Source organism: Penicillium roqueforti (genome assembly GCF_015533775.1).
Source record: "Penicillium roqueforti strain LCP96 04111 chromosome Unknown scaffold_02, whole genome shotgun sequence".
Lineage (NCBI taxonomy): Eukaryota > Fungi > Ascomycota > Eurotiomycetes > Eurotiales > Aspergillaceae > Penicillium > Penicillium roqueforti.
In genome coordinates this window covers 52,286-78,020 of record NW_024067566.1, presented here as the reverse complement: position 1 = coordinate 78,020, position 25,735 = coordinate 52,286, and the positions used below count along the sequence as shown (strand labels likewise).

The following is a 25,735-nucleotide window of genomic DNA, read 5'->3' as shown; positions in this document are numbered from 1 at the left end:
GTCAGCCTATAGCGTTCTCCTGTTGAGTGCATCTATCTGACGGGAGCTGTACGTACTCCCTGGCATGACGTTATTGATAAGTTGGAAGGCTCGACCCACCGGTTCCCCGCGGAACGGGCCGGAAATTAGAAAGTGGACTCCGCGTGACGGATCCGGAAGGCGGTATTAGGGCTTTTTATAGGCAGTGCCCAGCAAATCGATATTCTTAGATGTTTCTTCCATAACAGCGTCGATCACATCGAACTAGCGACCACGGACGACTTTGCTTATATTGGCTTTTGTTGCCTGCATAAAATTGGCCATTTACCGATTTTTCATTCGTTCCGCAGTTGGCTTATCTTCTCCTTTTAGGCTTTCTGGGGATCTGCAATTTTCCAGCTCCACATCCTGCAGAAGCTGAGCTGAACCGAATCATCTGGCCATCCCAGAGTCCTAGCTACCCACTCCAGCTACCCACTCCAGCTACCCACTCCAGCTACCCACTCCAGCTACCCACTTCCAGGTCCACCAATGTAACTTATCACTCGATCTATGATTTTGACACCTCTTCTCTCCTTAACGATCGCTTATGGAGTAGTACTTTGCATCATGTCTTAATATCAAAGTGGGGCTATAACGCGGGGGAGAGAAAAGGGGTTGTGGAGGACCTGGCCGTGTCGCTATGCTATTTATTCAAGCTTTGAGCACCTGCAATTCCTCTTGCCTTTCTGCGACAACCAGAGACAGTTCTTTCTTTTGTTTCTTGATTGACGATGACTGCCAAATCATTCCTCTTGCTGCTAGGCGCGGCTTCGGCCTTCGCCAACCAAATCCCAATCGGCGTCGGCTCGGTATGCCTGTCCTCAGCTACTCCTAATGACTGCTGTACCAGTGGTGCGCCCACTCCCACTGGTGAGGTGACAATTGATGACCGCACCTTCAAGTTCACTTGCGGATCGGCCTTGGGGTCTCTCAATCCCAAAACAGCCCAAAAAGTCAGCAATGCCCACGAGTGTGCATCACTCTGTGCAGATGACCTGTCCTGTGAAGCATCATCTTTCAAGGCACACGGCAAGCCACCCCGCGGAAACAACTGCTTCTTTGTCCTAGGAGACAACCTGGATCAGAGGTCCGATGAAGAGTGGATTACCTTTACGGAGGTATTTCCATCCTGTTTGGAGTCGGATGATCGTAACGCATGCTGCTCTAATCCAGACAAGCAAGAAGACGAGGTTGTTATTGGTAATGGCCGTTGGAAATGGACTTGCAAGACTATCCTGTCTTCGCTGAATAAAATCAGCAGGCCGGCGGCCAATGCCCTCGAATGTGCTTCGCTCTGCGCGTCAGAGGACTGCGAGGCAATTTCCTTCAGAACACTGGGTGATCACAAAGCCGGCAACTGCTTCTTCGTCCTTAGCAGCAATAAAGATCAACAGCAGGCAACCAAGTTTATGTCAATCGTTAAAATCGAGAATATCGACCCCCCGACTCCCGAACCGCAGTGCGAAAAGTACGTGGAGGAGAAGGAACAATGCGCCAAAGAGAAGGAACAGTGCCTTCAGGATAAGAAGGAGTGCGACAATAGCAAGGACACCTGTCAAAATGACCTAGAGCAAGCTAAGCACAACCTCGAAATATGTCAAACAAACCAGGTGGATCCAGCGAAATTGGCGCAATGCGAAGCGGACAAGCTGACGGCCCAGAGTGCCGAAGAGGACTGCCGTCGCCACTCTGGTGAAATTGAAGAGAAGAAAAAAGAATGTCGTGCGGAGCAACATAAGTGTGAATCAGAAAAGGGCGACCTCAGCATCCAGAAGCAGCAGTGCGAGAACGACAAGAACAAATTGGCTCTGGATCTCACCAATAAAAATGATGAGATCACCGCCCTCAACTCGCAGATCACATCGCTCAAAGGCAAACTAGACACACTCCAGCAGTCGTATGATGCTCTCAATGTTAATTGCAACGGAGAAGGCGCCGATGGAAAATGCCGCACAAACCTTTTCGACGCCGGTAAGTAATGAAATTCAATGACTCCCGCGGTATCGCATTTCACTGCTCAACCGATACTGACCACTGAGTCACAGAGCTTCGCGACGATCAATGCATCATCACGGCTGGAAACGAGAAATTCAAGATTCACTATGCTAAGCGTTTGTCTACCCTATAAAATCTCATAGTAGGGACATGCCATGCTAACTTCTGGAAAGTTGATGACCCCGGACCAGCAGACTTGGGTACTGGCAGGGCGAACTCTTTCAAGGACTGCGCTGAGAAGTGCGCCAACTACAAGGGCGCTAAGAAGTGTGTGCGATTCATGTGGAAAACAGACGGTAATGACAGAGCTTGTTACATGCGGTCGACCGGGCTTGGTACGGTCCCCACCAAGTCGTCGCTATTTAGTTCTGGGCAGCTTCTGGTTTGAAACTAAGCAACCACGAGATACTTTGGAGACGGGGATAGTAACGATGCAGAGGGGGAAATAATCACGGTCGACTTTCTAGTGTTAGGGAGAGCACCAGCAGACTAAATATTTTCCTCTTGAGTGACTTTTTCCAACTATTGTAACTAGGCCTTTCTCCACGTGTTATATCTTTGGCATATCACGTTGCACTGTTTAGGCCTCTCCCAGATCTCTCATCTTTCATTCCCGAAGAAATCTTCCATTAAATTCAACATCTCAGATTACTGTCAAGTGAGATACTCGAAGTGGGTATAAACAAATCATACAGGGCCACGAGATTTACCCTGACCTTCTCGCACCACGAACGGGGTTACGACTTGAGACAAACAATTAGGGTCTATGGTCATGAAATCCAGATGAAATCGTCTATTGAGAGTAATTATATTCGCATGTTAAGGTCGACCGCTTCCCGTTGCTTGTGGTGATTCTTCTGTCTCAAAGTCCTTCACGAGCCGTGATTATAGGTCACCGACACCTCGGTTATCATATTGATATTTTCGCCCTTTGGAACGATAGGCTCTAGGATCGCTGTTTGACTTCCCGTGTCATGAACACTCGTGTGTCCAATATCCGTCTGCGTTTCGCCCTGGGAGTTGTCGAATATCTTGCGGCTGGGGGGCTGTTTTGGATACGCGATCATGTTATAACTGTCCGCTGATGTGCTGGGGAACATCCTTGTCAAGAGAGGCTTAAGCGCGGGAATAGATGCAGCGGTGATAGCGAGACCGTCTTCAACTGCTGCCCAGATTAATAAGGGAGCGAGTTCCCCTAAGCAAAGAAAGCAAATTAGTCCTGACAAGAGACGAAGAAGGTAACAATGGTGGCGTACATGTGAAGTCGGATTTGGCTGAGAGGGCCACGAGGTGGATGGTCTTGACTATGGATGCTGCGCCTGCACTTGAAGAGATAAGTCAATCAGCATGTGGGACGGTTCGAGGTTTGCAAGGGCTTCCGCCCAAGGACTTACAAGATTCCAAGACTCATTGCAACGACCACACCAAGCTTTTCCTTCTTCTTCATTTGCAAATTCCACACAATCGTCCATGGTAGCAGGGCTAGGACGAAATCTTGTGCTCCAGAATAAGCTGAGGGAGTTTACGTGTTAGTCGTCAATCACAACCAAAGCAGACTTCTGCGAGCAGACTCACCACCAACAAAGAGAGAGAAATGCGTAAAGATATGCGACGGCCAACACTCCGATGGGATCATCGGATTCCACAGATGCCGAGGATCTTTGCATTGCAGGAAGACAAAGAGCGCAGCCAAGATGTTGACAATGTTCATTGTAACAATCACGAACCATAGCAAAATAACCATCCATCTGCGGACCACGATCCGAAGCAATGTGACAGCAAAGGACGTCTTGCCGAGGGTGCATGCAATGATTGCCAGAGATTCGCCAATGTTGCATAAGAGCGCCACCTGGATGAGGTTATCGGGGTTTTTCTGGACAATTTCAAGGTGTTGCCCTAATCCCAGGTTTGCAGCGACATGGGAGACAGCAGCGTATCCAATCAGACAACCCTACCAAGGGAATTGAAGTTAGCAAGATCATCCAAGTCAGTCAGTCACGAAAAGGAGTCCCTTACAATTGCCGCGATTGCAATGCCGTCATCCCAGCCAAACACTCTCCGCATGTATACTCGCACATACAAGCGCAGGAAAACGAAGACCAAAGGAACCATCGACATCGTCCACATCACACCCTTCACTGTAGGAGCCTGGCTCTCCGGTAGGAGAGATGCACCCCCGCTAGACGACATTCTGAGTATTCACCAATGCTGTGCAGACAGTCCGGGGTATACCCGTCGGTTTAAAGATCCAACGTCCCCAGATGTGGACACACCACGGATTATTTCAAGCGCATGGGCATTGTCAACAGGGTGTCATATCTCGGAAACTAAAACGTCCCGACAATATGAAATACGACAGGGGCGAAGTCTGAAAAAGTTAATTATTGTCACAGCAAGTGGGACTCATACTTCCCAAGTGGATCTCAAAGCGATGCGATCGGTCAACTTGGGCCGCCTTCCCGGTATGAACAAGTATGCCATTGTGCATTGACTCGGTTACAATGGTAGTGGCGGCGGTGGATCTGTCACAATAACGAGAGGCTGTTACAGATCCATGGTATCTCTTCCGGGCGCTAGGGCAGAACCGCTCTAGAGCCAAGGTTATCATAGCCGCATTGGGAAAGTCGGGTCATCGAAGAGCCATTCATAGCCGTCGACAATCAATCACCGACTCCACATTCCGTCCACCCGCGCCAGAATACGAAAGCTAAAGCCCACTTGGATATAATTTCCATATCATTGGAGAATCATTGGCGCTTCTTCGCGTCTTTCACTTGTTTCCCGCAAAGAACCCCGCTCGTGTTGAAAAATGGACAAATCGCGTCCTGCCGTTATCTCAGCAGCCCTAGGGGTTAGGGGCTTCGAGGGGCATTGAAAAGCTGCAACTGCCGACTGTGTTGCACTTCTCGAAAGTCTAACTATTGGCAGTGAATTGGACTCGGAATCCCCTTGCTGCACTGCACTGCACTGACTTCCGTGCGCGCACATTATACACGTTGGACATGATCTCTCTTCCTTCCAGCCTGTGGGCCCAGGCCTTGGCCACTCTGGGTTTGCTTGTTGTGACAAAGTTGATTTCAGATGTGTTCTTTTCGCGTTTGAAATCCATCCCTGGCCCGGCGTTGGCGAAGATCACTGATGTTTGGCGTGCGGCTCATGCATATGGCGGACGTATTGATCTGAAGAATGTTCAATTACATCGGAAATATGGCACAGCGGTGCAGGTCGGGCCCAATTGCGTGAGCATATCAGACCCGAATCTAATTCGGACAATTTATTCCACTCGCAATCCATGGAAAAAGGTTGGATATATCGTCTCCTAGTCAATGCCGTCCTTTTAGATGTGAGAATAGGCCATGCTGACCAGTCGTAACCATGAGTAAAGAGTGATATGTACCGCCCCAATGATGTACTGATTGAAGGCCATCGAATGTCGAATCTCTTCAACACCCAGGATGAAGATTGGCATAACCAGAACATCCGACCTATCCGGGGCCTGTGGACCATGACTAAGGTTCTGGAATACGAGCCTTTCATCGATGAAACAATAACAAAGTTTGTGGACAAGCTTGCGCTGAGATTTGTCGATGGTGATAACGCAGGAAAGGTTTGCCCGGCAGATGAATGGATTGGTTTCTGTGAGCTCTCAAATGCCCCCTAGCAGCCTGCGCAGCTTTCAGCTAACACATCACATAGTCGCCTGGGATGTGACCGCCAATTACAGCTTTGGTCGGCACTATGGATTCATTGACCAGGAGAAGGATGTCGACAATTTGATCACAGACTCCACTGCTGGCCTGAGATACTTCGCACCGGTAAGAACTGCGATATCAATGATTCAGCGTAAGCAAGGAGGGTGACTGATACGTCCCACCAGGTCTCTCAAATCCCCTGGGTTGACAACTTCCTCGACAAGAACCCAATCAAGCGCATTGGGCCCAAGCCCACCTTGACAGGTGTCCTCTACGCCTTCAGAGTCGTCGCCGAGTATCAGGCCCAGCTTGCTGAGAAAAAAATCTCCGCCGGTACTGTCGATCACACGCTCGACAAATATGTGCAGCTGAAAGAAACGTACCCCGATCTCGTTGATGACAACCAAATTGTTAACTGGCTGATGCTGAGCATTCTCGCTGGAGGGGACACAAGCTCAGCCACCATGCGTGCTGCCGTTTACTACCTAGCCAAATCACCTGCTGCGACGGCCAGACTTGTCGCCGAACTTCAATCCGCCGGTATCTCTGCCCCCGCTCCCTGGAAGGAGATCCGCGACTTGCCGTACCTGGATGCCGTCATTCGTGAAGCCCTGCGCGTCAACCCTGGTATTGCCATGATCTTCGAGCGTATCGTTCCAGAGGGTGGATTCACGCTTCCGGACGGACGATATCTCCCCGCGGGTACTAAGGTCGGGATTAACCCCTTTGTCACGAACCGTGATTTCGGAGTGTTCGGGGATGATGCGGATGACTTCAATCCGGATCGCTGGCTGCAGGGCAAGGACGAAAGCCCGGAGAACTTCGAGGTTCGCCTGCGTCGGATGAAGGATACTGTCGACTTATCTTTCGGCGGCGGAGGCCGGGTTTGCATGGGCCGGTATCTCGCTACGTTGGAGATCAAAAAGCTGATCGCGTCGCTGTACACCTCGTTCGATGTGAGTGGTTTATTGGCGTTTGTTGGATTCCAGCTTTTTGGTGCTAACTCGCGGTATAGATTCAATTGGTCGACCCCAAGCATGAATGGAACTATCAAAATGCCTGGTTCGTGTATCAGTACGATATGCCCATGGTCATTCGGCGCCGATGAAAAGGGGTGTCCGAGGGCCAACTGGTAGGTAGAGATAAAAACGCCCGAAGCGGACTCTAGGGAGATCTAATGAATACACGAAAGATCTGAGTTGCATGCAATATGGATTGAGTAGAAATAATTTGTCCATACCGCATAGGGTATCAAAGTCCAAGCCTAGAAAACGCCGCCAAACCATTAAGAATACCCAAGTCCTTGGAAGATTGCCATGCATCAAGTCATTATGTAGTAGCGGATCACTGATACTTCGCTCAAGCTTTCGAAATGTCCATCCGGAATTTCATTCAAGCACACCTCACCGTTCAATCGTTACTGGAAGGTATGCCGGTACGTGCGAAGTGAAATCATGCCTTAAGCCGCTCAACGGGAAAGCCGTTACCATCCTTAATTGCGGCTTCATCCTCGTTTTTCTCAACTGGCTTTCCTTCATTACCTTCCTCGCCGGTAATTTCTCCCCAGCCAGAACTTCTTCGACTCATGCGACCAGCCACGGCATATGGACTGCTAATACCCCCGGAGATACTGGCACCAGTACTGTCATGTCGGCTGTGCGATTGGACAACGCTGCGAATGCTGGCCGTATCACCGCCGACGGTTTGCTTAGTAGTGTATAAGCCGCCCCGCTCCGCAGTAGTGGTGGCTAGCGGAATTGCTCCGGAGGCCGAGTAGACACTGATGCGTTCAGCACTAGCAAGGCCAACAATACTCGGTCGGCTCAGTACCCCCGACGCATTGAATACTGAGGTATTGGATGCTTCAGTCGTATTTCCACTCAGAACACTCAGCGGCAAGCTCTCCCGACTCCCGCCGAAAACAGAAGACGGAGCCAACCCGCGTACAGACGCATTGGTATCTAGGGAGTTGCGGCGACGGCGCTTGGATGAGCTTGCCAAGGTGAGAAGAGAAGCGTTATCGGTCAAAGCATTGTTCGCGGTTGCAGCGCTGTACGTCATCGCATGACTTTGTGGTGCCAGGTGCGAGGGGACTGCAGTGGCGGGTGAGGTTGAAGGGAATTGGTGGGAAAATTGAACCTGCTGGTTTGAAGAACTCTGTGCTGAGCTGCCATGGTGGTGCCCATTGTGGCTGTTTTGTGCATTGTACAGTTGGGTTGAGGGTGCTGCCGAGTGCACAGTGGTCAGGGTAGTGGTCATCGATCGAATTGAAGGTGCCGGCGACGAGAAGGTGCTGCCCTCACCCCCTCCATGGCTGCTTAATCCTTCAGTGCCAGTTGCCAATGTCCCAGCCTTGGAATACGCTGCTTCGGATACTGCGGCATCGCCGTTGGTTGAAATAGTTGGCGCAGCTGATTTTGCACTTGTCAGGGGAACCGGGTTCTCATAGCCCGAACAGAAAGATGGGTCGCTTCTGGAGCGAGATGTTGTACCATAATGATCATCTGTATATGAGTCGGTCGGTGTCTGAGTCCCTGTGTCACGGTTGATGATTCCAGAGAGCGGGTATGGGTTGTTTTCTTGGTCGGCCTTCTTGCCCTTATTGCCCGTGGAGCGCTTGTTGGTCCATCGATTTGTCGTAGAATCAGAGGAGCTCTTAAGGTTCGCCAGGCGTTTCACCCAGTTCGAGAATGGGCGGCGACGTGCATTCCGGTCTGTTTTGTATGAATCCCTTAGCAGGGGTTCGCGGTGGCCAACAGGCACAATCTGTACATATGTACTTACCATGCACCCTAGCAGGACCATCGGCAGTAGTCATTCTAGCTTGGAGAGGTAGCCTAGTCACTAACCACTCTTGCTTGCGAAATGTCAAAGGTAGGCAGGGGAGTAAGTAGAGCTCTGGGCATCAAGTCGCGCCGCGGCAGATGGGGCAGCGGGCGGGGAGACTGTTTATCCGCGCACGTCATGTGCCTGCCTTCGATATTGCCTCTCGACTTCTATTGTGTGACGTATTCTCAACATTTCGGTCGTTTTATTTTTCGCAAGTCATTGACTGGTACCTATTGGAAAGGTTCTACCAGCGACAATGACAGGTGATCATGATTGAAATGCGTATTTATAGTACTGTTTCCAGGATCCATTTTGGGATCTTTCTTGCATCTAGTGGCACAATGCCCCGGTGAATACAACTGCGTCAATGCCTCCTTCTCGGTCTATGATACAAGCGCTACCTTCTGAAGTGGTTGCAAAGATCAAATCATCTACATCCATTTTGCATCTGACTGGTGTCATTTTGGAGCTAGTCAAAAATTCTTTGGATGCCAATGCACATACCGTCTTCGTCACTGTCGATTTCAAGCGTGGTGGCTGTATAGTTGAAGATGATGGTGATGGAATCCCTCCGGCCGAGTTTGAAGTTACCGGAGGGCTAGGCAAACCTCATCGCATGTCTCCCAACCTTAGGATTATTTATGCTAGCTAACATATGCGATAGATACATCCAAATTCGAGCTGAGTGGCTTGTATGGCCATCGGGGCTTGTTCTTGGCTTCCCTGGCCTCGGTGTCTCTGCTCACTGTGACTTCTCATCACATTCATCATGGATGCACAAACTCAATCATACTTCATCATTCGACACCTGTGGCTCGGCTAACCCCTGCACCACCACACCAGGTGCTTCGCTTTGCCGGCCATGGCACATCTATAACTGTCAATGACCTTTTTGGGAACATGCCAGTTCGAGTCAAGAGTCGAGCTCTCACTCTTCAGCGGCCGGACGAGCTAGAACGGGAGTGGGACCATCTCAGGAACTCTTTGGTGTCTCTCCTTTTAGCCAACCCTCAATTCTCAAAATTAGTCCTCCTCGATGTGGAACGAAATAAACGGATTTCTATTCGTCTTGGAACTACCTCTATACCCGAAGCGTGCATTCCTCATGCTCAGAAGGATTTTGATCTCAAACGTGTCGGGTCAATTCTGACACAATCCGGGCTGATCACATCACCAAACTTCGATTCTTGGCATGCAATTTCAGCCTCGGTTTCTGACCTGATAGTTCGGGGAGCAATATCTCTCCAACCCAGCCCAAGTCGGAAGGTTCAGTTCATCTCTTTGGGGAAAGACCCCATCCTATCGCGCAACAGCACAAATGTGCTTTATGACGAAGTAAATCGGCTATTTGCTGAGTCTGATTTCAGTAATGTTGGAGCCATTTCCCACAGAAGCTCATCTTCGTTGAATCAGCTTGATGCCCCAAGTAACGCAAGCACTCGAAGCTGGGCAAAGCCCGTCAATAAGTGGCCAATGTTTTACATTCGCATTGACACAAACGCTGTTATACGATTGGGCGACGATGCGTCTGTGAATCTTCCAGAGTCGGCCAAATCGGTTCAGCGTATAGTTGATGTGCTTGGGGCCATGGTTCATGAGTTTCTGAAGCAACACAATCTCCGCCCTCGTAACCGCAAACAGCAGACCATTTTATCACACCAAAACCAGAGTATCCGTTCCAAAGCCTCTCGAGCAGCTGGCAGTTCTCGTGGTTCTCGTGGCCCTCTACAACAAGGTCGGTCTATTTCTAGCACCGAAGAGGTGTTCAGCGGTCGTCTAAAAATCCCCTCCTTTCCAAGAGCACAGTCTCTAAACTCTGGTCAAAGCTTCGACAACTGGTCCAGGATAAAAGCCGCTAAGGGTCCCAAAGGACGTTCTCCAACCCATCAAACATCTCGGCTTTCCCATGCGGCTCCTAATATAATACAGGGTGAGAGCTCCTTGCCGATCCTCCCTAACCATAAGTCAAACCATCCAAATGATGGCCAGGAGTGCAGAATTATTCCAAACCACCCGAATAAAAGAGTCTCCGGTGAGGACAGGAACAGGACAGAGGATCTGCCTGGAGACTCGCCATCAGACAAGATGATCAGCTGGATCGATCCATACACCAAGATGGCCTATATGATTAATTCTCGAACGGGCCAAACGATGGACGCCCAGAAGTCATTAGCTACCCATCGGTCTTCCACCGATTGCGCCAACGCCTCGTCCAAGCATCCAGTGCAAACATTTTGGATAGAAAATCTGTTAGGGAAATGGGACAATCCTTCCTTCAGCCGAACAGAAATGCCAATACCAAATCTAGGCGCAGAGTCCGTCGGTCAGCAGAATGTAATTACTTCTTCGCACGGCTGCTTCAAAGGCATTGGATCGCTTGATACAGCGCAAGTTGCCAAATATCGAGGCAAGCTTCAACGCCGTGCGCTCGAGACTGCCGAAGTGATAGCCCAGGTGGACAACAAGTTCATCTTGGCTAAGGTCCACACGACTCCCGTCATTCCCAATTTGGAGGAGACATCAAACGATGTTCTACTCTTAATCGATCAGCACGCGGCCGATGAGCGATGCCGAATCGAACAGTTGTTCAAGGAGATGTTTCTCTCTGCTGAGCTGGGTGAGAATTTGGAGTCGAGTTGTCGAGTGCGGACTGTCCAAGTCGGCTCTCTAGCATTCGAAGTTTCGTCAACAGAGGGTGACCTCTTCCAAAAATATATGGCTCTCTTCTCGGCCTGGGGTATTGAGTATGTGACACAAGGCGAAACCAAATCTACTGTCTCGATCACCGTCCACACTGTCCCTGTCCTAATAGCCGAACGCTGTCGGCTCGAGCCTCGCGTGTTGATTGACTTGATGAGGCGTGAGATTTGGTCAAGTGAGGAAGATGGTAGGAAGCCGTTCCAGTCGAAGAAGGCATTTGAAACGGAATATGCCGACCAGGATATCGAACTATCAGACAGCGATGACGTTGTACACAAAGGAACCCTAAAATCGTCCGCCTCGCGCTCATGGGTTCAACATATGAATGGATGCCCTCAAGGCATCGTGGACCTATTAAATTCCCGGGCCTGTCGCACTGCTATCATGTTCAATGACTCGTTGAACATCGAAGAGTGCCAGGCCTTGGTCTCCAGGCTGGCCGATTGTGCCTTCCCGTTTCAATGCGCCCACGGCCGTCCTTCAATGATTCCTATACTTGATTTACGAACGCTCTCCGAGACTGCTGTTTCATTGCCGCTCGACTTGGATACCGGTGCATCTGCTTATGATGACAATGACGGCATGAATTTCGTGGAGGCGTTTAGAACACGTTATGTAACATAGTTGGTTAATCTAAGGCTCTTGTATAGGGAATTAGGGATTTCGATAATGCAAAATATGTTTAAACGAAATGACGATGTGTACAGTAGGTGATATATCAATCAAGAGTTGTCAAACTTGCACCCAGGTCCCGAATCATGTCTTGAACGGTCTATAATTCAGGCATCAACCCCACAGAACCATGCATTTAACCTTTTGCGGCTCTGCTCCTTCGCGCCGTCAAGTCAACAAACACCCTGGCGCGTCAAGAAAATTTGCCCACCATAACGATACGATGTCAGCATTACCAACATCCACTCATTCTTGTCGGCACCGTTTCAAGCGGCCATCCAACGTGAGCACTTCTAGACCGACTCAAATTCCTGACGGGTCCTTCACTATCTAATCCCTCTCAGATCCTCGTAGCAGAACCACAAATCACCTGCAATCTACTTAGCTTACCTCCCGAACTAATCGTTGATATCCTCAACAAATGTGAACATCTGGATCGAATGTGCCTTGCGTTGACATGCAAGCGCCTGCTACACGTCTCATCACTTGTCCGAATTCGCATACCATCAGTACCCAAGCACAGATTTCTTCCACCATCAACCTGTGTTGATATATTCACTCTCCTAAGGCGAATAGCACCCCGTGACAATTCCGGTCGACCTGAAGCAAATATTGGCCTTTGCTGCGACTGCCTAAGGTATCGCACACGACGAATACAGTACTGGGATGGCTACGAAGACAAGTACTTGGAAATGGGGGTCGAACCTGAAATGTGGGATAATGCGGTCAGCCATTGGCATTCTAAGTATTATTTTCAATGTCCGGAGTGCTGGTGTCGAGAAAAATTTAGGCTCTCCTGAGCATCTGAATGTCTTGAAGTGGTTTGTCGGCTGGAATATACGGTGAAGGGGTTCTCTGGTATTCAAAATCGAGATCCTCTGAACATTTTCCTTACATGTACTGAAGAAAATTCAGCATAGCGGCCACGTCGGCATTGTACGAGGCAGAGAGAGGTACATTTACAGTCTACAGTCTACAGTTTCAATGGTTCAGAAGAAAACTGTTGAATTAAAGCGTATGTTGCATTTCAGTTTTTCAGGCAGCTTTTAAGAGTTGCTCCTGTACAAAAGCCGTGAGGCCGAAATATTGTCTAGAGGGTATCCGATTAGGAAAACGCCCAGTTGACAGATAAGAAACCATTTTTCCAGTCCCATCCTTGTTTCCCCCGTCCCCAGCCGAAATAAGAACAGACCAGACAAGAAAGAAATCAAACTAAAAAAACATAACAGAGCAAGGCCTTTGGTAAACTCCATTTGGGTAGTCCCAGGCCCCGTTCCATACATAGCCGCTTTTTCAAATGCTGCATCTCTCGAACGAGAAATCGCAAAAACAAGACACAAGAAACCCAAGAGTAAAATAAAAAAAGTAAAAAGGTAAGACAAGAATGATGGGATATTCACAAATCGTAAGAAGATGGGTTTTGAGAAAATTGATGCACGTATGCATAATAGAATGGTTAAGATGATGTGGATGTGGACACCAGTAAAGTGGGAATGAGAAGAAGAAGTCATCAGTCATTAGGTTCTGAGGGATGGGATAGGTGATGGTGTGTAGTAGTGAGTGAGTTATCCGTGTGTCGGGACGGACTTCGCCTTGGGATGGTTGGTCCATGAGAGGAAGTCGAACTTGTCCTTGGCATTGTCAAGCATGGAAGGCATGGGCTCGGACTGGGACTGAAGGTTGTTTGCGCTGCGGGAGGCTTCTCTAGGCTCGAGAACCAGAGAGCGGCGGTAGAAGGTTTGTGTGGTGATTTCGCCGTTTGAGCGCACGCGCACAAACTCATTCTGCATCCAGACCTGTAGCTCTGGGACTTCGGTCAGACGGTAGGGGATCTGGAACCGTTGGAGCTCGCTGATAATACGGGCTGTCTTCATGTGCTTGTCGAAGTTGATGACAGTCATTTCACTGTCATGGGTGGAGAGGGTGCGGAGAGATTGGTTGCCGTGGTCGACGAAGGTGAGGTCGGTCAGGTAGGTACCGACAAATGGAAGGCAAGGAGGGACGTGGTTCTGAAGGCGCTGACGGAGTACTGCGTAGTTGCGAGACACATCCACGATACCGCAGAGCTGCTCGAGGACAGTCTTGGTCTTCTGCGATACGATGTCCCAGGTCTTCTTCAGTCGAGAGATCATAGACGAGTTCAATGAGCAGATTATCGCCATGAGGGAGTCGTAGTTGTTCAACTCTAGACATTTGTTCGCAATCTTGACCCAGTGCTTGATGGTAGCGGCACGCTTCTTAGGCTCCTCGAGGTATAGGATAGAGTCAGCAACGAGGTGGGCGAGGTCAGTCGAGAGAGTTGACATGGCGCGAACGTTCACAGCCAACGATCCTGACTTTGGAGTCCATTCCGTGTTCAGCAGTTCTTCGGGAAGGATCGAGCAGAAAATGCGTGACTCCTTAATGGTGAGCTGGCGGGCGAGCTCAAGTGGGTCGAAGTCAAGGATGGTTATAGAGGCTTCGCCGTTCTTCCATTGCTTGAGCAAGTGGTGCTCCTTCTTGCCAAGGATGGGAGGGGGTAAGGGAGTATCGGGGTGAATGTATTGGGCAATGGAAGTGTTGGTCTTGCCCATGGAAGATATCAGGCGAGGCACAAGAGGACCACCAACGGAGGACACCTTGCCGGCCAAATCAAGCAACCTCATACCAGCAGTGGGAAGGTCCGCCATAAGTCGTGTGCTTGCGAAGTCGACGATGAACTCCAGGGCCGTGTTGTCGCGGTCGTGGCGCCAGTGCGACTCGAGCCAGCCCTTGAAGATGTTGTATACACGCAGACGGACGGGTCCGGCGGCGTGGGGTGTCTCACCAATATAGTCGAAGCGTTCAGCGAGGGCCTCGGCAAACTCAAGAGGCGTAGCAAACAGACGGAAGGTGAGGTAGAAGGTTGAAACAAACATGGCATCGGGGGTAGATTGATGAGCAGTCAGCTTCTCAATAAGAGCACGCAAACTCCCGCCCATCACCGAACCTTCCTTGTAAATAAGTTCGTGTGCGAAAGTCTTCTCCAGGATGTTGGCCTCAGTCTCCTCATTTTCCTCGGCGAGGGTGGAGTAGCTCAGACTCTCCTTCAGCGAGTGAACCTTGAAGCTACCCTGGAAGCTACCCCCAATATCAGGCGAGGTAGCCCGAGTCGAGGTTTGGGAAACGCCACTCATCTCAGAATCACGTGCATGGCTATTATACGTGAAGCTGCTGCCATTGCTTGTAATTCCACGTCCGAATGATTCGCTCATATCAGACTTGGGATGACTTTCACGGTAGTTACTGTCAGTGGAGGAGAAGGAAGAGATGTTCTCGAGGTGGGTGGGGAGTATGGCAGAATTAGGTAAAGAAGAAATGGCGGTGATGTTGGCGGGGGAATTTGCAGGAAGAGACTGAAAGGATGAAGGTGTTGTAGCGTCGGTGAGAGCAGGTGTGCTAGGGATCTGAAGAGGAGGTGGGGGAAGACGTGACATCTCCTGTCGCTCTTCTTCTACGGGAGTCTGCGGTTCATCTTGTGGAGAGGCAACGCTAGACAATTCCTGTCTTTCCTCTTCGAAGTGTTCAGGGTCAAGCTCAAGGTCACCAATTTGCTCAAGCACCAGGCGAGCCTTGGCCAAACAGTTTCCAGCTGCTCGGACACAGTCAGTCGCAGCACCCACAAGGCGTTTTCCTTCATCTACCATGAAAAATAGATCATCTTCTGGCATTTGTGCGGGACGAAACACGTCGCGTGCAGCGTGAACGAGCTCAGATAGCTTCTCCCACATTAACTCTCGTGCCTGTTCGAGAAACGCGCTGCGATGTGTACCATGCTCACATACTACCTCAATGACGTTTAGCAATTGCTTGCATGCCTCGACAGCCTGCTGTGTAGTGACAACCAACTCCATCGAGGAGCGGGACTGCATATGGAACCCGAGGAATGAGCCAAGTACGCCGAGGAATGCATCATATGTTGTTCCCAGGCGTTCGGATGCCAGATTCTGGGCAACGATGGCAGTCGAAGGGCCGGAGACTGACATGCGGTGGGATACAGAAACCCGTTTGGTAGCGACGGAGGCCGGTCTAGGATCAACCATCTCCGTGCGCATCGATGATCGACTCATATCCATCCGGCTATGGTCCATTCGTGATTCCAGCATTCGCGACGCAGATCGATCAGGTCCCTCGTTCTCGCCCAAGTTGAAAGTTTCGGATGCAGGAGTCGGTGGCATGCTATACTGGCCTGAGCTTTCGTTGGGCCCATCCATCTCGGCGATAGTCCGACCCAAGCCTACCTCCTCGTTCCAGACGTCGAGGAATCGAACTCCTCTAGTAACAATCTTGAAAGCCTTGAGAAGCATCTCATCCAGAATGGCCTCAACCTCGTCTTCTGACGGGAGCCCGTTTGCAATTTCCTGGAACTTTTTCGCAGTTTTCACCAGCGAAGACAGGTCAGATAGCAAAGCCTTTCGAATTCTGCGTAGTCCCTCAAATCGCCTTACCAGAGCGGATTCTCGAGTAAGACATTCTGATTTTTCCTGTGGAATGATAAGCCCCGTAATTGTTTCTCGGTTCTAATTCATACTTACTAGTAGAAAGCGGACGCCAGCGATAGGGCCTCTCATCAAGTCTTGATTTCCAAAGTCCTTCAGTGATGACCCGAAGTTTCCTCGAATGATATCCCAGAAATCAGTCAAGGCCTTCAACAAAGGACGCATGGGTAATTGGTCGTAAGCCTCGCAGTAATTCGTGGGTAACCAGCCGCGATTCCCAGAATCTAATAATGTACCATCGGCCCAGCCATTGGTGTGAACGGAGTGTACCAAAATGATATCTCCCTGGTCCAGCGGGAGTGTAACGGTCGAAGGAGAGACATTGCCAGCCGGGTGAAAAGGGTAGAAGGCGCGCAGATAGTTGTGAAAGACAGGCCTCGGGGCTTCCAATTGATCCATGTTTGTGTCCTGGGCGTTTTGTGGCGTTAACGGAGGGGTCATATCTGATGAGCCCCAGCCGGAGTAAGATCGAATCGGTATAGATGTAGCGTCGTTGCTCGACTCGGATAAATTCGAATTGGATTTCGAGATCTTCAATGGGGGGATATGTGGCTTCATTGATTCCATCTCTTGGGTATATCGTGACTGAGTAATTTCTTTCTCGCCGTTGAGGTCACTGACCGGGGGCGTTTATTCGATAAGTGCAATGGACATGGCTCAATGGATCCAAAAGAAAGTCAAGTATCGTAGGCGAAGTGGCGTTGGATAATCAAGGATGGAGGGGAGGAATCAGATCGCCAGAGGCTGGGGTTGATCCTACACAATCTAGGTCAATTGGGGGGCTCAAGGATAGTATAGAGTATAGCCCTGGAGGGATTGAATGATTGGAATGCGCCCAAGGAGGTTGAGGGCTAGGAATGCCAGGAGAGGGGAAGGATTTAGGAACTTTGCACTGGACATACAAACACAAGAAGCAATATTAACAAGTAATCGAAAACTATAAACAGATCCAAACAGACTTCCTTTCAAGGAGTCCGGATTATTCAAGGTCCCGGAGGGATGACGAGTCGCAACGAGGTCCCAATATCAAGGGATGAACAGCTTCCAATGGATAAATAATGCAAATGCCTATGAAGGGGAGAGTGGCAAGATGCTAAGGATCGCAGCAAGGACTGTACGCAAAGCTGGAAAAGAGGGATTCCCTATTAAGGCAACGCAAGGGCGGAAGGGATATAAGTGAAAGAATGCTAAGTATAGCTAAGTATCGCGATTGCTACCGGTAGCAACAGTACAAAAAGTGGAAAATGAAGAGAGCTTTGAATCAAAAGGAGAAGGGAAAAGAGGGAAATAAGAGGAATAATAGCTCTTTGGGAGTTTGAAAGGGCTAAAGGTTGAATCTTCTGGGACTCGATCGGGACGATCCACGCTCCACCTGGTATGAGCCCGTATGGCGATGTACCGTACGCATACCGAAGGCCGTATTTTAATTCCTGCGTTTTGTTTTTTATTTGTTTTTTCTGTTTTTTTCATTATTTGGATTTGGCTAATTATTCTTTTGGGATTATGTGCAGACAACATGTATTCAATAGTATCTACGGGGTATCTTTGGTAAGAAGATCCAAGATTGAGATCATTACAGTAATAGCAAGAGAAGAAATCCAACAAAAAAAAACCGGCCTTGGAGATAGCCCTTCTTCCCCAAGAGTTGGCCTATCTACTCACTTCATAACACGGTACCAGGTCAGGAGGTACCTTCAACCCTAATAACCCGCCGAAAAGGTACACATCTCACATGTATCAACTCACTATCCACCTTGCGTCCGCCGAGCTCTGTTCCAGACCTTCCACGACAAATTCTCCGTTTTAATTTGTTAGAATTGGAATGCTACTCCCGTCTGAGACCAATCACATTGCCCTAACCAAATAAATCCTGTGGGGTTAGGTTCATGTCTTAAAATGCATTGACCGTGTTGTGTGCTAGAGCCTGCAGGGAGACTCGATCAATCATTAAAAGTGACGGACGGGGGTCTTTTGTTCGCCTGTCATCAATATCTCTCCGGGATGAGATCGACAACGCAGTGGCCCCCAATGTGACAGCAGCCAAAAGCCTTTTTTTTATTCTGACCGTTATGGTTGATTTCCAGCGGATTGCAAATAGGGTCCATATCCCTCGGTGATCCGTACCTCACATCAAAAATCCCAATATCCCTGCTCACCCCCTTGTCCAGACCTCGGTCTCTATTGACATTCAGACCAGTTTGTATGTACGTTGTACCGAGTACTCCGTACCATACTGCGATCCCCCTCCTTTTCTTTCCCCCTCCCGCGTGGGGCGATAATCGTAGGAACAGGTTCGTAATTGGCAAACAGGATCCACAAACGGTGGCTGTTGCGAGTTGCGAAAAAGTTGAGCAAACACTGTCGCAACGCTACCCGATGCTTGCATACGTTGTAGGCATCCTCAATCCTTGCTAGATCGTAGCTATGGAGTACGTGGAGGGGGATCTCATGATGCGGACCCGCTCATGTCTAAGACCTCGAATAATAATAGATGCGAGGCGAGATACGGGAGTACCTTGCCGGTGAAAAAATTCGATGTACTTTTGCCTTGCAATAGAATGTACGAAGTACCTCGACTTAAAATGAACTTCGGAATATTTTCTATAAACGCTAGGTGGAATATACGAATATCTGGTCAACGCGTTCTGAGGTCCTCATCGGAACAGTTGAGCGAACCATCGCAAAATTGAATAACCCACGGTCTAGGCTTGGAGAAAGACACTTAGTATCGAGCTCGTAATACACAACTAAGACCATCATAGTATCCATAGGGCCATTCTCCCATTCCCCATCACAGTTGCGTCGCACGTCCTCCCGTAGTTCGACCAACCGATTCGCAGAACTACGTAAACTCGGTGATCCTGCAGTCGCCAGTCAACATTGAAATGTGCAAAGCGCATAATTATTTCTCATCATGCATTGGTTGCCCGTCACATGTTCTGGGATATTTGCCTCCTTGGGAAAGAGCAAAATGTGATAGTTCCTATAAACTAATGTGCGACTAATGTATGTCAGCGAAGCTATCAACCGAGCCGACTAGAGCTCCTAAACAGCATTGGCAGCTTAACCAAAAAAATAAAAATACTCCGAACGTCTCGCCCTCGTGGGGGTCCAACCAACGGCTATCATACTAGGGTAATGCAAGCCCCCTCTATATCCATCACATTAGGTGGGCAAGCAAAATGCGATCTGCGGGCCATACCTTCAATGGGTCGAATGTCCGTGCCGTACGGAGTAGTCGGGTTCAAAGCCATGGCAGAGTGGCAGAGGGGTGGTGCCTGGACCAAGTCCCATTCTATCTCTAATGGAGATGATCTGCTTTTTACCGGTCGCGTATATAAATCGCGTCGAACCGATATTGAGGCTACTCAAATTTACACCCGGTTTGGTTATGGTCAGGTTCGGAACTTTGTCTCTCTTAATCTCTTACTATCTCAGGAAAATACACTGTAAACAAAAACAAGTCGCACAATGCAACTCATAGCGTGATACAATTGACGGGTCAGCCCGCGTGGTCTCAGAGAAACTGTTTGCTTGTCTCATGGCGCATCGATCTTACCTACGGTGGACGGAGTACTCCGTACAGCACAAATCAATCACCCCTGCATATGCATGTAGTCCATTAGCTTAACTTGCTAGCTTGCGATTTTATCAGCTAGCTGTATAGCACGAGCACATCACGTTCCGGCAGACTCGTGCCCAAGTAGTGGGGCATGCACGGTCGTTCTCCCAAGGGACTTTGGACTATAGCCATTGTGCAGTTGAGCTGCAGAACCCGTCTAGTTGACAAGAGATCGTCGGGGGAAAGTGATATCGTCACATTTAGTTTGGTCTGTTTAATGTTCCCCGAGGTTGAGGAGCCCGACCGGCATCCATATGCCCGTTTAGGAAGGAGTCTTGTTAATCCGGATCAGCAATGGGTTCGGTGATAGACACATGTGTCTCTGCGTGATGTCAGCGTATTTTTGCTGGAGGATTACCTCGGGTGATACCTCCACCGAAATGTATCTCTTTCGTGCGACATGATCTAGTTCTCGTACTGCTCTCGTATGGGAGATGACCGGCTTACTTGCGGCGGATTAGCAAGATACTAATCTTCAGATGCAATCTTACTCATGGTTAGCCTCATAGGGCAATTGCTGGAAGAAAGCATGCTAGAGATCTGAGATGTCTTGAATATCCACGTTGGTATCCGAGGGTCAGTGGAACGTGCCAAATAGCGATGTATAATTATGCTATGCAGTCAGAGTAGTAGACGAGGTTCCAGACGTAGCTTTCGTTTAGACAGAGCCTCTATTGGATGCAGGTGGTATGGAGTAGCCTACTAGTTGAATATGTCTTGTCTCGCCGATATATATCCACGGATAGGAATGACCGCGTAGAAAGATTCTGTATTAGACTACAACCTAGTTGAGACCTTGAGATTTTCAAATATATATTGCTTGGCAACATGAAAGACACATCCATATAATCTATCCTCACCATCTTGTAGCACAACCTCCAATAACCAACACGCGGAAGCGCATTCAGACAATCCGAAGGCTGTCGGCCTAAGTCTTCGAGATTATCTTGTGTCACCTCGTGGCCTTGGTTGTTGAGATGCGGTGAACGGTTGAGGCTGAAAGAACACTGCAGTTTTATGCGGCAGGTACCTGCATTCGGCTGCAAGATCGCGCTCAAACCTTACAATTTTGGTTATGATCTCAATAAAGTCGGTCTGCTATAGGGTCTAATGTGATTTGGGAAGCAGAAATGGTTCCTTACTATATTTTTATTCGAAGTTGTGTTATGCTTTCTCGCCGGGTTTTCGAGGTTCTATTGATGGCTGAGAGAATGCTGTTCTTTCATGGCCTTTTACCCCACGATTGCGATTGTGTAACCACGCTGTGTCACAGTCTATTAGATTTACTAGACTATTCAGTTCAATCTCGAAATAGAGCATATTCGAAGATCATATCTCGCTGTATCGTGATTCGTATGTTGTGAATTGTCAGCTACAAACTCCGTACACCCTCTTGATCTATATATCGAGCCTAAGCTCTTGCTCAAAATAATGTTAGTCAAATAATCAAGTTGAAATACTGCACCATAACAACCACATTGAGCGTGTGTATATCACTAAAGAACCCGATTAACGAATTTTAAACATTAAATTTAACGCAGCTCATCCATGGATGCGAGCGGAAAGACGAAACCTTGATGTCTACAGGGGTAACATGGCCCATGCATCTATACCTAAATTTATTATAGGATGTACTTTGTATTGACAAACAGTTCGAGTTAAAAAATGAAGAACATACATACAGAGTACTGTATATGTATAATGCAAGCTCATGAAATCACGGTGGGGGGAGTATCCATTCAATAACAGAGTATACTTCGTACTCCGCAAATTCTTTACAATCGTATGGATATTGCAAGCAGCCCAAAAAGCAGATAGATAATCCTAGACATCTAGACCATCTAAAATGGTAGAATTGATAGACTAGTACAGGGATCCAGTGAGCGGTAAAAAGTACCCCGAGAACAAGTACATAATACCGGACCTTGTATAGTAATTTGCTAGATCGTAACGGTCAACAATACATACGGCGTAAGTTTCACATCGCCGATTCAATACGAGACCCCACTTAGACTGGCGCATGAAAGAGAACGGCCCAGGAATAGTCGCAGATGGGGCGATATGAAGGCAATCAACAAAGAAAGATAGAAGCTACGCACACATCTCCACTCATGACACTTATGACACTCCACAGTTCATTTCGCCTTAAGGAGAAACCCACACGAAAATGAAATCCTCCAAGCCTAAGTTAACCGGAAAGGCCTCCGCGCGATGTCTAGAAAGCCACTAGAAGGCGGACGCGCACGGCTGGCTAGCACGTTTCCGCGCCACGGTCTAGACGGTACCTGTCTCCGGGATTAGGGGCTAGTCTGCGCCTCTATTTTCGGTATTGGACATCCCCGACGCCACTAATAGATTGTATATGACAGCTTATGTTACCGTGTACCTGTCAAGCAGTCGGATGCATCAAACGAGCGGCACAATGAACGGACTGGGATAGACGCAATGTCCTAGATGAAAATCGACCGGCTGGACCGCCACGCGCGATATGGTTCTTTGTTATCTCTTTGTGCGGGATCTGAGATGTTAGATTGGGACGGGCGATAATCGCGTCCAGAGAGCCCACATTTCAACCAGGTAGATAGAGCATTGCCCAAAATTGGATCACAGCTTTTTTTCCCTTTCACTTTTTGGCCTAGTTATGGGGCGTGTGCTCGCGGGAGAGCTTCCGGTTCCAGGGACAATGACTCGGATTTGCCTTGGTGGAGGCTCGCAGTCAGGGGCTTGGGGATGTGCTCATAAATCCACTTTGTGAAGTCCATTAACTGTCAGTATTAATTAATTTCAAACCCTAAGCTGGGTACAGCTACTCTATCTCGTTCTGCTTTAAAATCAATAGTTTAACGTCCCCTCAAATTTGAATAGGGGGGCGGCTGTGCAGTTCTAAAGTTTTCTTAGAGTTCGAGGCCAGAACCTACATACCTTGTATTCCATACCGGGAAACTGATTTGAGGTCACCGTAGTTTCGGGGCATGCAACTCAAAGCGTCATTGAGATCCCGGCTGTTCGAGTTCTTTGTTTGACGTCTCACGTGATTGAATTGCAATGCGGGACTAACAGCACAATCCCTGTCAATGCCCCTGAATCGGCTTGGCCGTTGCGCAATGAGCAGGGGTTTGAGAGTGCGTGGGGGGCCTAGAAAACTAGCAGGGCCTATCAAAAAGATGGCCATGGCAAAACGATTAACGAAGGATCTTGCTGACTCGAAGTGCCCCACAAGAAGGCTATCTTGGCTTTGGATGGAGGAACGCGCCAGGCACTGCGTGCTCCGTACGGCTTATATATTGTATAATGATCGCCCACCATGATGATGGACATATCGTTCTCATAGGAGTACAGACGGTACTCCGTAGACTATTGATAACTTTGTGTCGCGTCAGGCCGTTGTATCAATAGTTTCGCTGGTCCTTATATGTATTGTAATGTGCTGACCGTAGACCGCACTCCCCACACCTGGGCCATTTTTTTTGGGGACGGGATGAAAGGGGCAATATGATAGGCGTTAGACTAATTGAATCATTCTCAGTATGTATAGTGCGGGACGGCACGGTTAGAGGGGGATCGCCCTCGCATCCGCGCTGGCGACGTGATAGAGGGGAGAATTTAATACGATGTACTCCGTACTCCGTACTCCGTATGTTGTATGTTGTATGTTTATAGAGTAGAGTGGGCAATACTCCGTATTCCGTAGTCAGAACCTAGAATAGATTATTGATCCTGTAATCCTATTATTGAGACTGCAGATGCCGAGGAAACAAAAACAAACATGTGACTACGCGCCCGTGTCACGTGGATACCAGCACGTCTTGACAACACTTCCAAAATCATTACAACTTATTCCTTTGGCTTCACTGAACTAATCTATGAAGTATACTGAGAGAGTCTCATTTTCACCCGAGATGAAACAACCTCCACATTACCAGTTTCAAGCGCGATCGCATCAGCTCCACTGTTTCCAGAATTCTGTTTCGTAACCTTCGACATAGCACAAGTCTCACCTGATGCAATTTATGAACAATTATCCCGTCACCGCGCCATATGTGGAAATAAGGACTTGAGGCTTAAGCCGAACCAAATGATTTATGGCTTCAACGGCAAACTCATCACATCCGCTTTTTCTCCCCAACTCATACATTGTTTGTTGTTCCAGCAAGGATCCCGCTTAGCCGAGAATGGGCACTATGTCTGAAGTCAACAATTATTTGCTCCAAAGGACTACACAAGTGGCAAAGCCCGACAGGTACACGAGGAGAAGGCTCACGGCGGAGCTTTTGCTTTTTGTTCTTATGACGCCACGCCTATTATTTCACTCCACTATTACTCTATCACTGCTGATCTTTGCTTGGCTGGATGATGTGATAGAAAAGAGGCGGGAACAAGGACGGTTTCTGTGCGAAATGGACAAAGAGCATGCATTCAAACTCTACATTTCCCGAGATTATCATGACAGCGTACGGAATACTCTCTTGTTCAACTAGCTTGAGGGTCTTACCCGCAACCCATTTTTCAATGCCTCTCCCCACCTAAGCCAGATTTCTACAAAAGGAGATATATGGAGCGATCAGCAATGCTTCCTGGGCAACACAGTAATACCCGTGCTTGTGTGTCTGGGATGTGATGAGAAATTCTAGCCTATCCTATGCCACCCAAATTTTTGTCGGGAAATGCGGGGAGGCACTTTTCTTTTCTTTTTTTTTCTCAAACAAGAAAGTGCTCATCACAGTTCCTGCAGAAAACCAGCTCGTGTGCAGATCCCAAGTTCTTCATCGGGCGAGTTTCCACTCGCGTGCAGCATCGCGCAATGTCCCTCCGATTTTCATGTCCCCCAGGGGAAATTGGGGTAAGCTACTCCGTACTCCTATGAATGAGAGAGTTTAAGTATGGCTGGAGGTTCCATGTTGTCGGTATCAGCTTACAATAATTAGGCAATGATCGGCCATGCGAGAAATGCAAATGGTCCTTCTTCCAAGGTTGGCCCATGACGCTGGGTCGACCCCGTCATTTCCCCTTGAGCATTCGGGTCTGTATCTTTTCGCTCGGTGGAGGTAATCATGGATCTACAATCTTGGAGACCTTTTTCTTTCCGCTTTCTATTTTGGAGTTACTTTTCGAATACTGCCTAATCGGGAAGGTGGGATATGTGTCACAATCTCGGCTCTCCGGATAATTTCTCCAGTACATCCATGGACGCATCTCCACACGCCAGCTTGTGGTCCTGAGTCTTGATGCAACTTCATCACAATTTGGATATTGGTAAAATTCAGAAAGTAGCCCGCATGTTGTACATTTCTCATACTGGCGGCTAACCCGGAGAGTTGGAATACGGGTTCATATTACTAGTCTGAATCGACTACCTCGGAAATATATCTATGCTTTTGTTTCCCTTTTGGGCTTGTGGATATATATCACGTACATATGTGACGCACGTACAGTACGTCACTAAGAAATAAGAAGTAATTATTGATGATTGGACTACTGTCATGGATTTTTCGAAATAGCTTCCCATGTGCACAAAGCGACATAGATTGAAAGACAAAGAATCATAACTAGTTAGAGGAGTAAAGGGAGGCCAGACAAATTGGATGTAAACAAGCAATGCCTACATCAATGATCTTCTAACTGCTACAATTTAATCTCGAAGAGGATTCTTTGGTCAACATTTTGAGAATGACAATCTATATTCTATA

The 25,735-nt window shown here is 48.5% G+C and overlaps 6 protein-coding genes across 6 annotated transcripts; 3 read left to right on the top strand and 3 right to left on the bottom strand.

Annotated features, from left to right (window-relative positions):
- Nucleotides 1-752: 752 nt before the first annotated feature.
- Nucleotides 753-2,404, top strand: LCP9604111_1479 (uncharacterized protein; the record flags this gene model as incomplete). The annotated part of the gene is made up of 3 exons (XM_039068849.1): nt 753-1,992; nt 2,067-2,132; nt 2,190-2,404. The coding sequence occupies 3 exons, from the start codon at nt 753-755 to the stop codon at nt 2,402-2,404; spliced, it is 1,521 nt and encodes a 506-aa protein (XP_038931606.1).
- A 484-nt stretch (nt 2,405-2,888) lies between these two features.
- Nucleotides 2,889-4,206, bottom strand: LCP9604111_1478 (uncharacterized protein; the record flags this gene model as incomplete). Its single annotated transcript, XM_039068848.1, has 5 exons — nt 2,889-3,211; nt 3,273-3,340; nt 3,411-3,528; nt 3,592-3,967; nt 4,033-4,206. 5 exons carry the CDS (start codon nt 4,204-4,206, stop codon nt 2,889-2,891), a joined length of 1,059 nt encoding a protein of 352 aa, XP_038931605.1.
- An 812-nt stretch (nt 4,207-5,018) lies between these two features.
- LCP9604111_1477 (cytochrome P450) lies at nt 5,019-6,816 on the top strand (the record flags this gene model as incomplete). Its single annotated transcript, XM_039068847.1, has 5 exons — nt 5,019-5,255; nt 5,402-5,654; nt 5,713-5,831; nt 5,894-6,664; nt 6,724-6,816. 5 exons carry the CDS (start codon nt 5,019-5,021, stop codon nt 6,814-6,816), a joined length of 1,473 nt encoding a protein of 490 aa, XP_038931604.1.
- Nucleotides 6,817-7,160: 344 nt separating this feature from the next.
- On the bottom strand, nt 7,161-8,526 carry LCP9604111_1476 (uncharacterized protein; the record flags this gene model as incomplete). Its single annotated transcript, XM_039068846.1, has 2 exons — nt 7,161-8,422; nt 8,493-8,526. 2 exons carry the CDS (start codon nt 8,524-8,526, stop codon nt 7,161-7,163), a joined length of 1,296 nt encoding a protein of 431 aa, XP_038931603.1.
- Nucleotides 8,527-8,904: 378 nt separating this feature from the next.
- LCP9604111_1475 (putative DNA mismatch repair protein (Mlh3)) lies at nt 8,905-11,861 on the top strand (the record flags this gene model as incomplete). Its single annotated transcript, XM_039068845.1, has 2 exons — nt 8,905-9,151; nt 9,202-11,861. 2 exons carry the CDS (start codon nt 8,905-8,907, stop codon nt 11,859-11,861), a joined length of 2,907 nt encoding a protein of 968 aa, XP_038931602.1.
- Nucleotides 11,862-13,474: 1,613 nt separating this feature from the next.
- Nucleotides 13,475-16,867, bottom strand: LCP9604111_1474 (guanine nucleotide exchange factor; the record flags this gene model as incomplete). Its single annotated transcript, XM_039068844.1, has 2 exons — nt 13,475-16,411; nt 16,463-16,867. The coding sequence occupies 2 exons, from the start codon at nt 16,865-16,867 to the stop codon at nt 13,475-13,477; spliced, it is 3,342 nt and encodes a 1,113-aa protein (XP_038931601.1).
- Between the last annotated feature and the right edge of the window lie 8,868 nt (nt 16,868-25,735).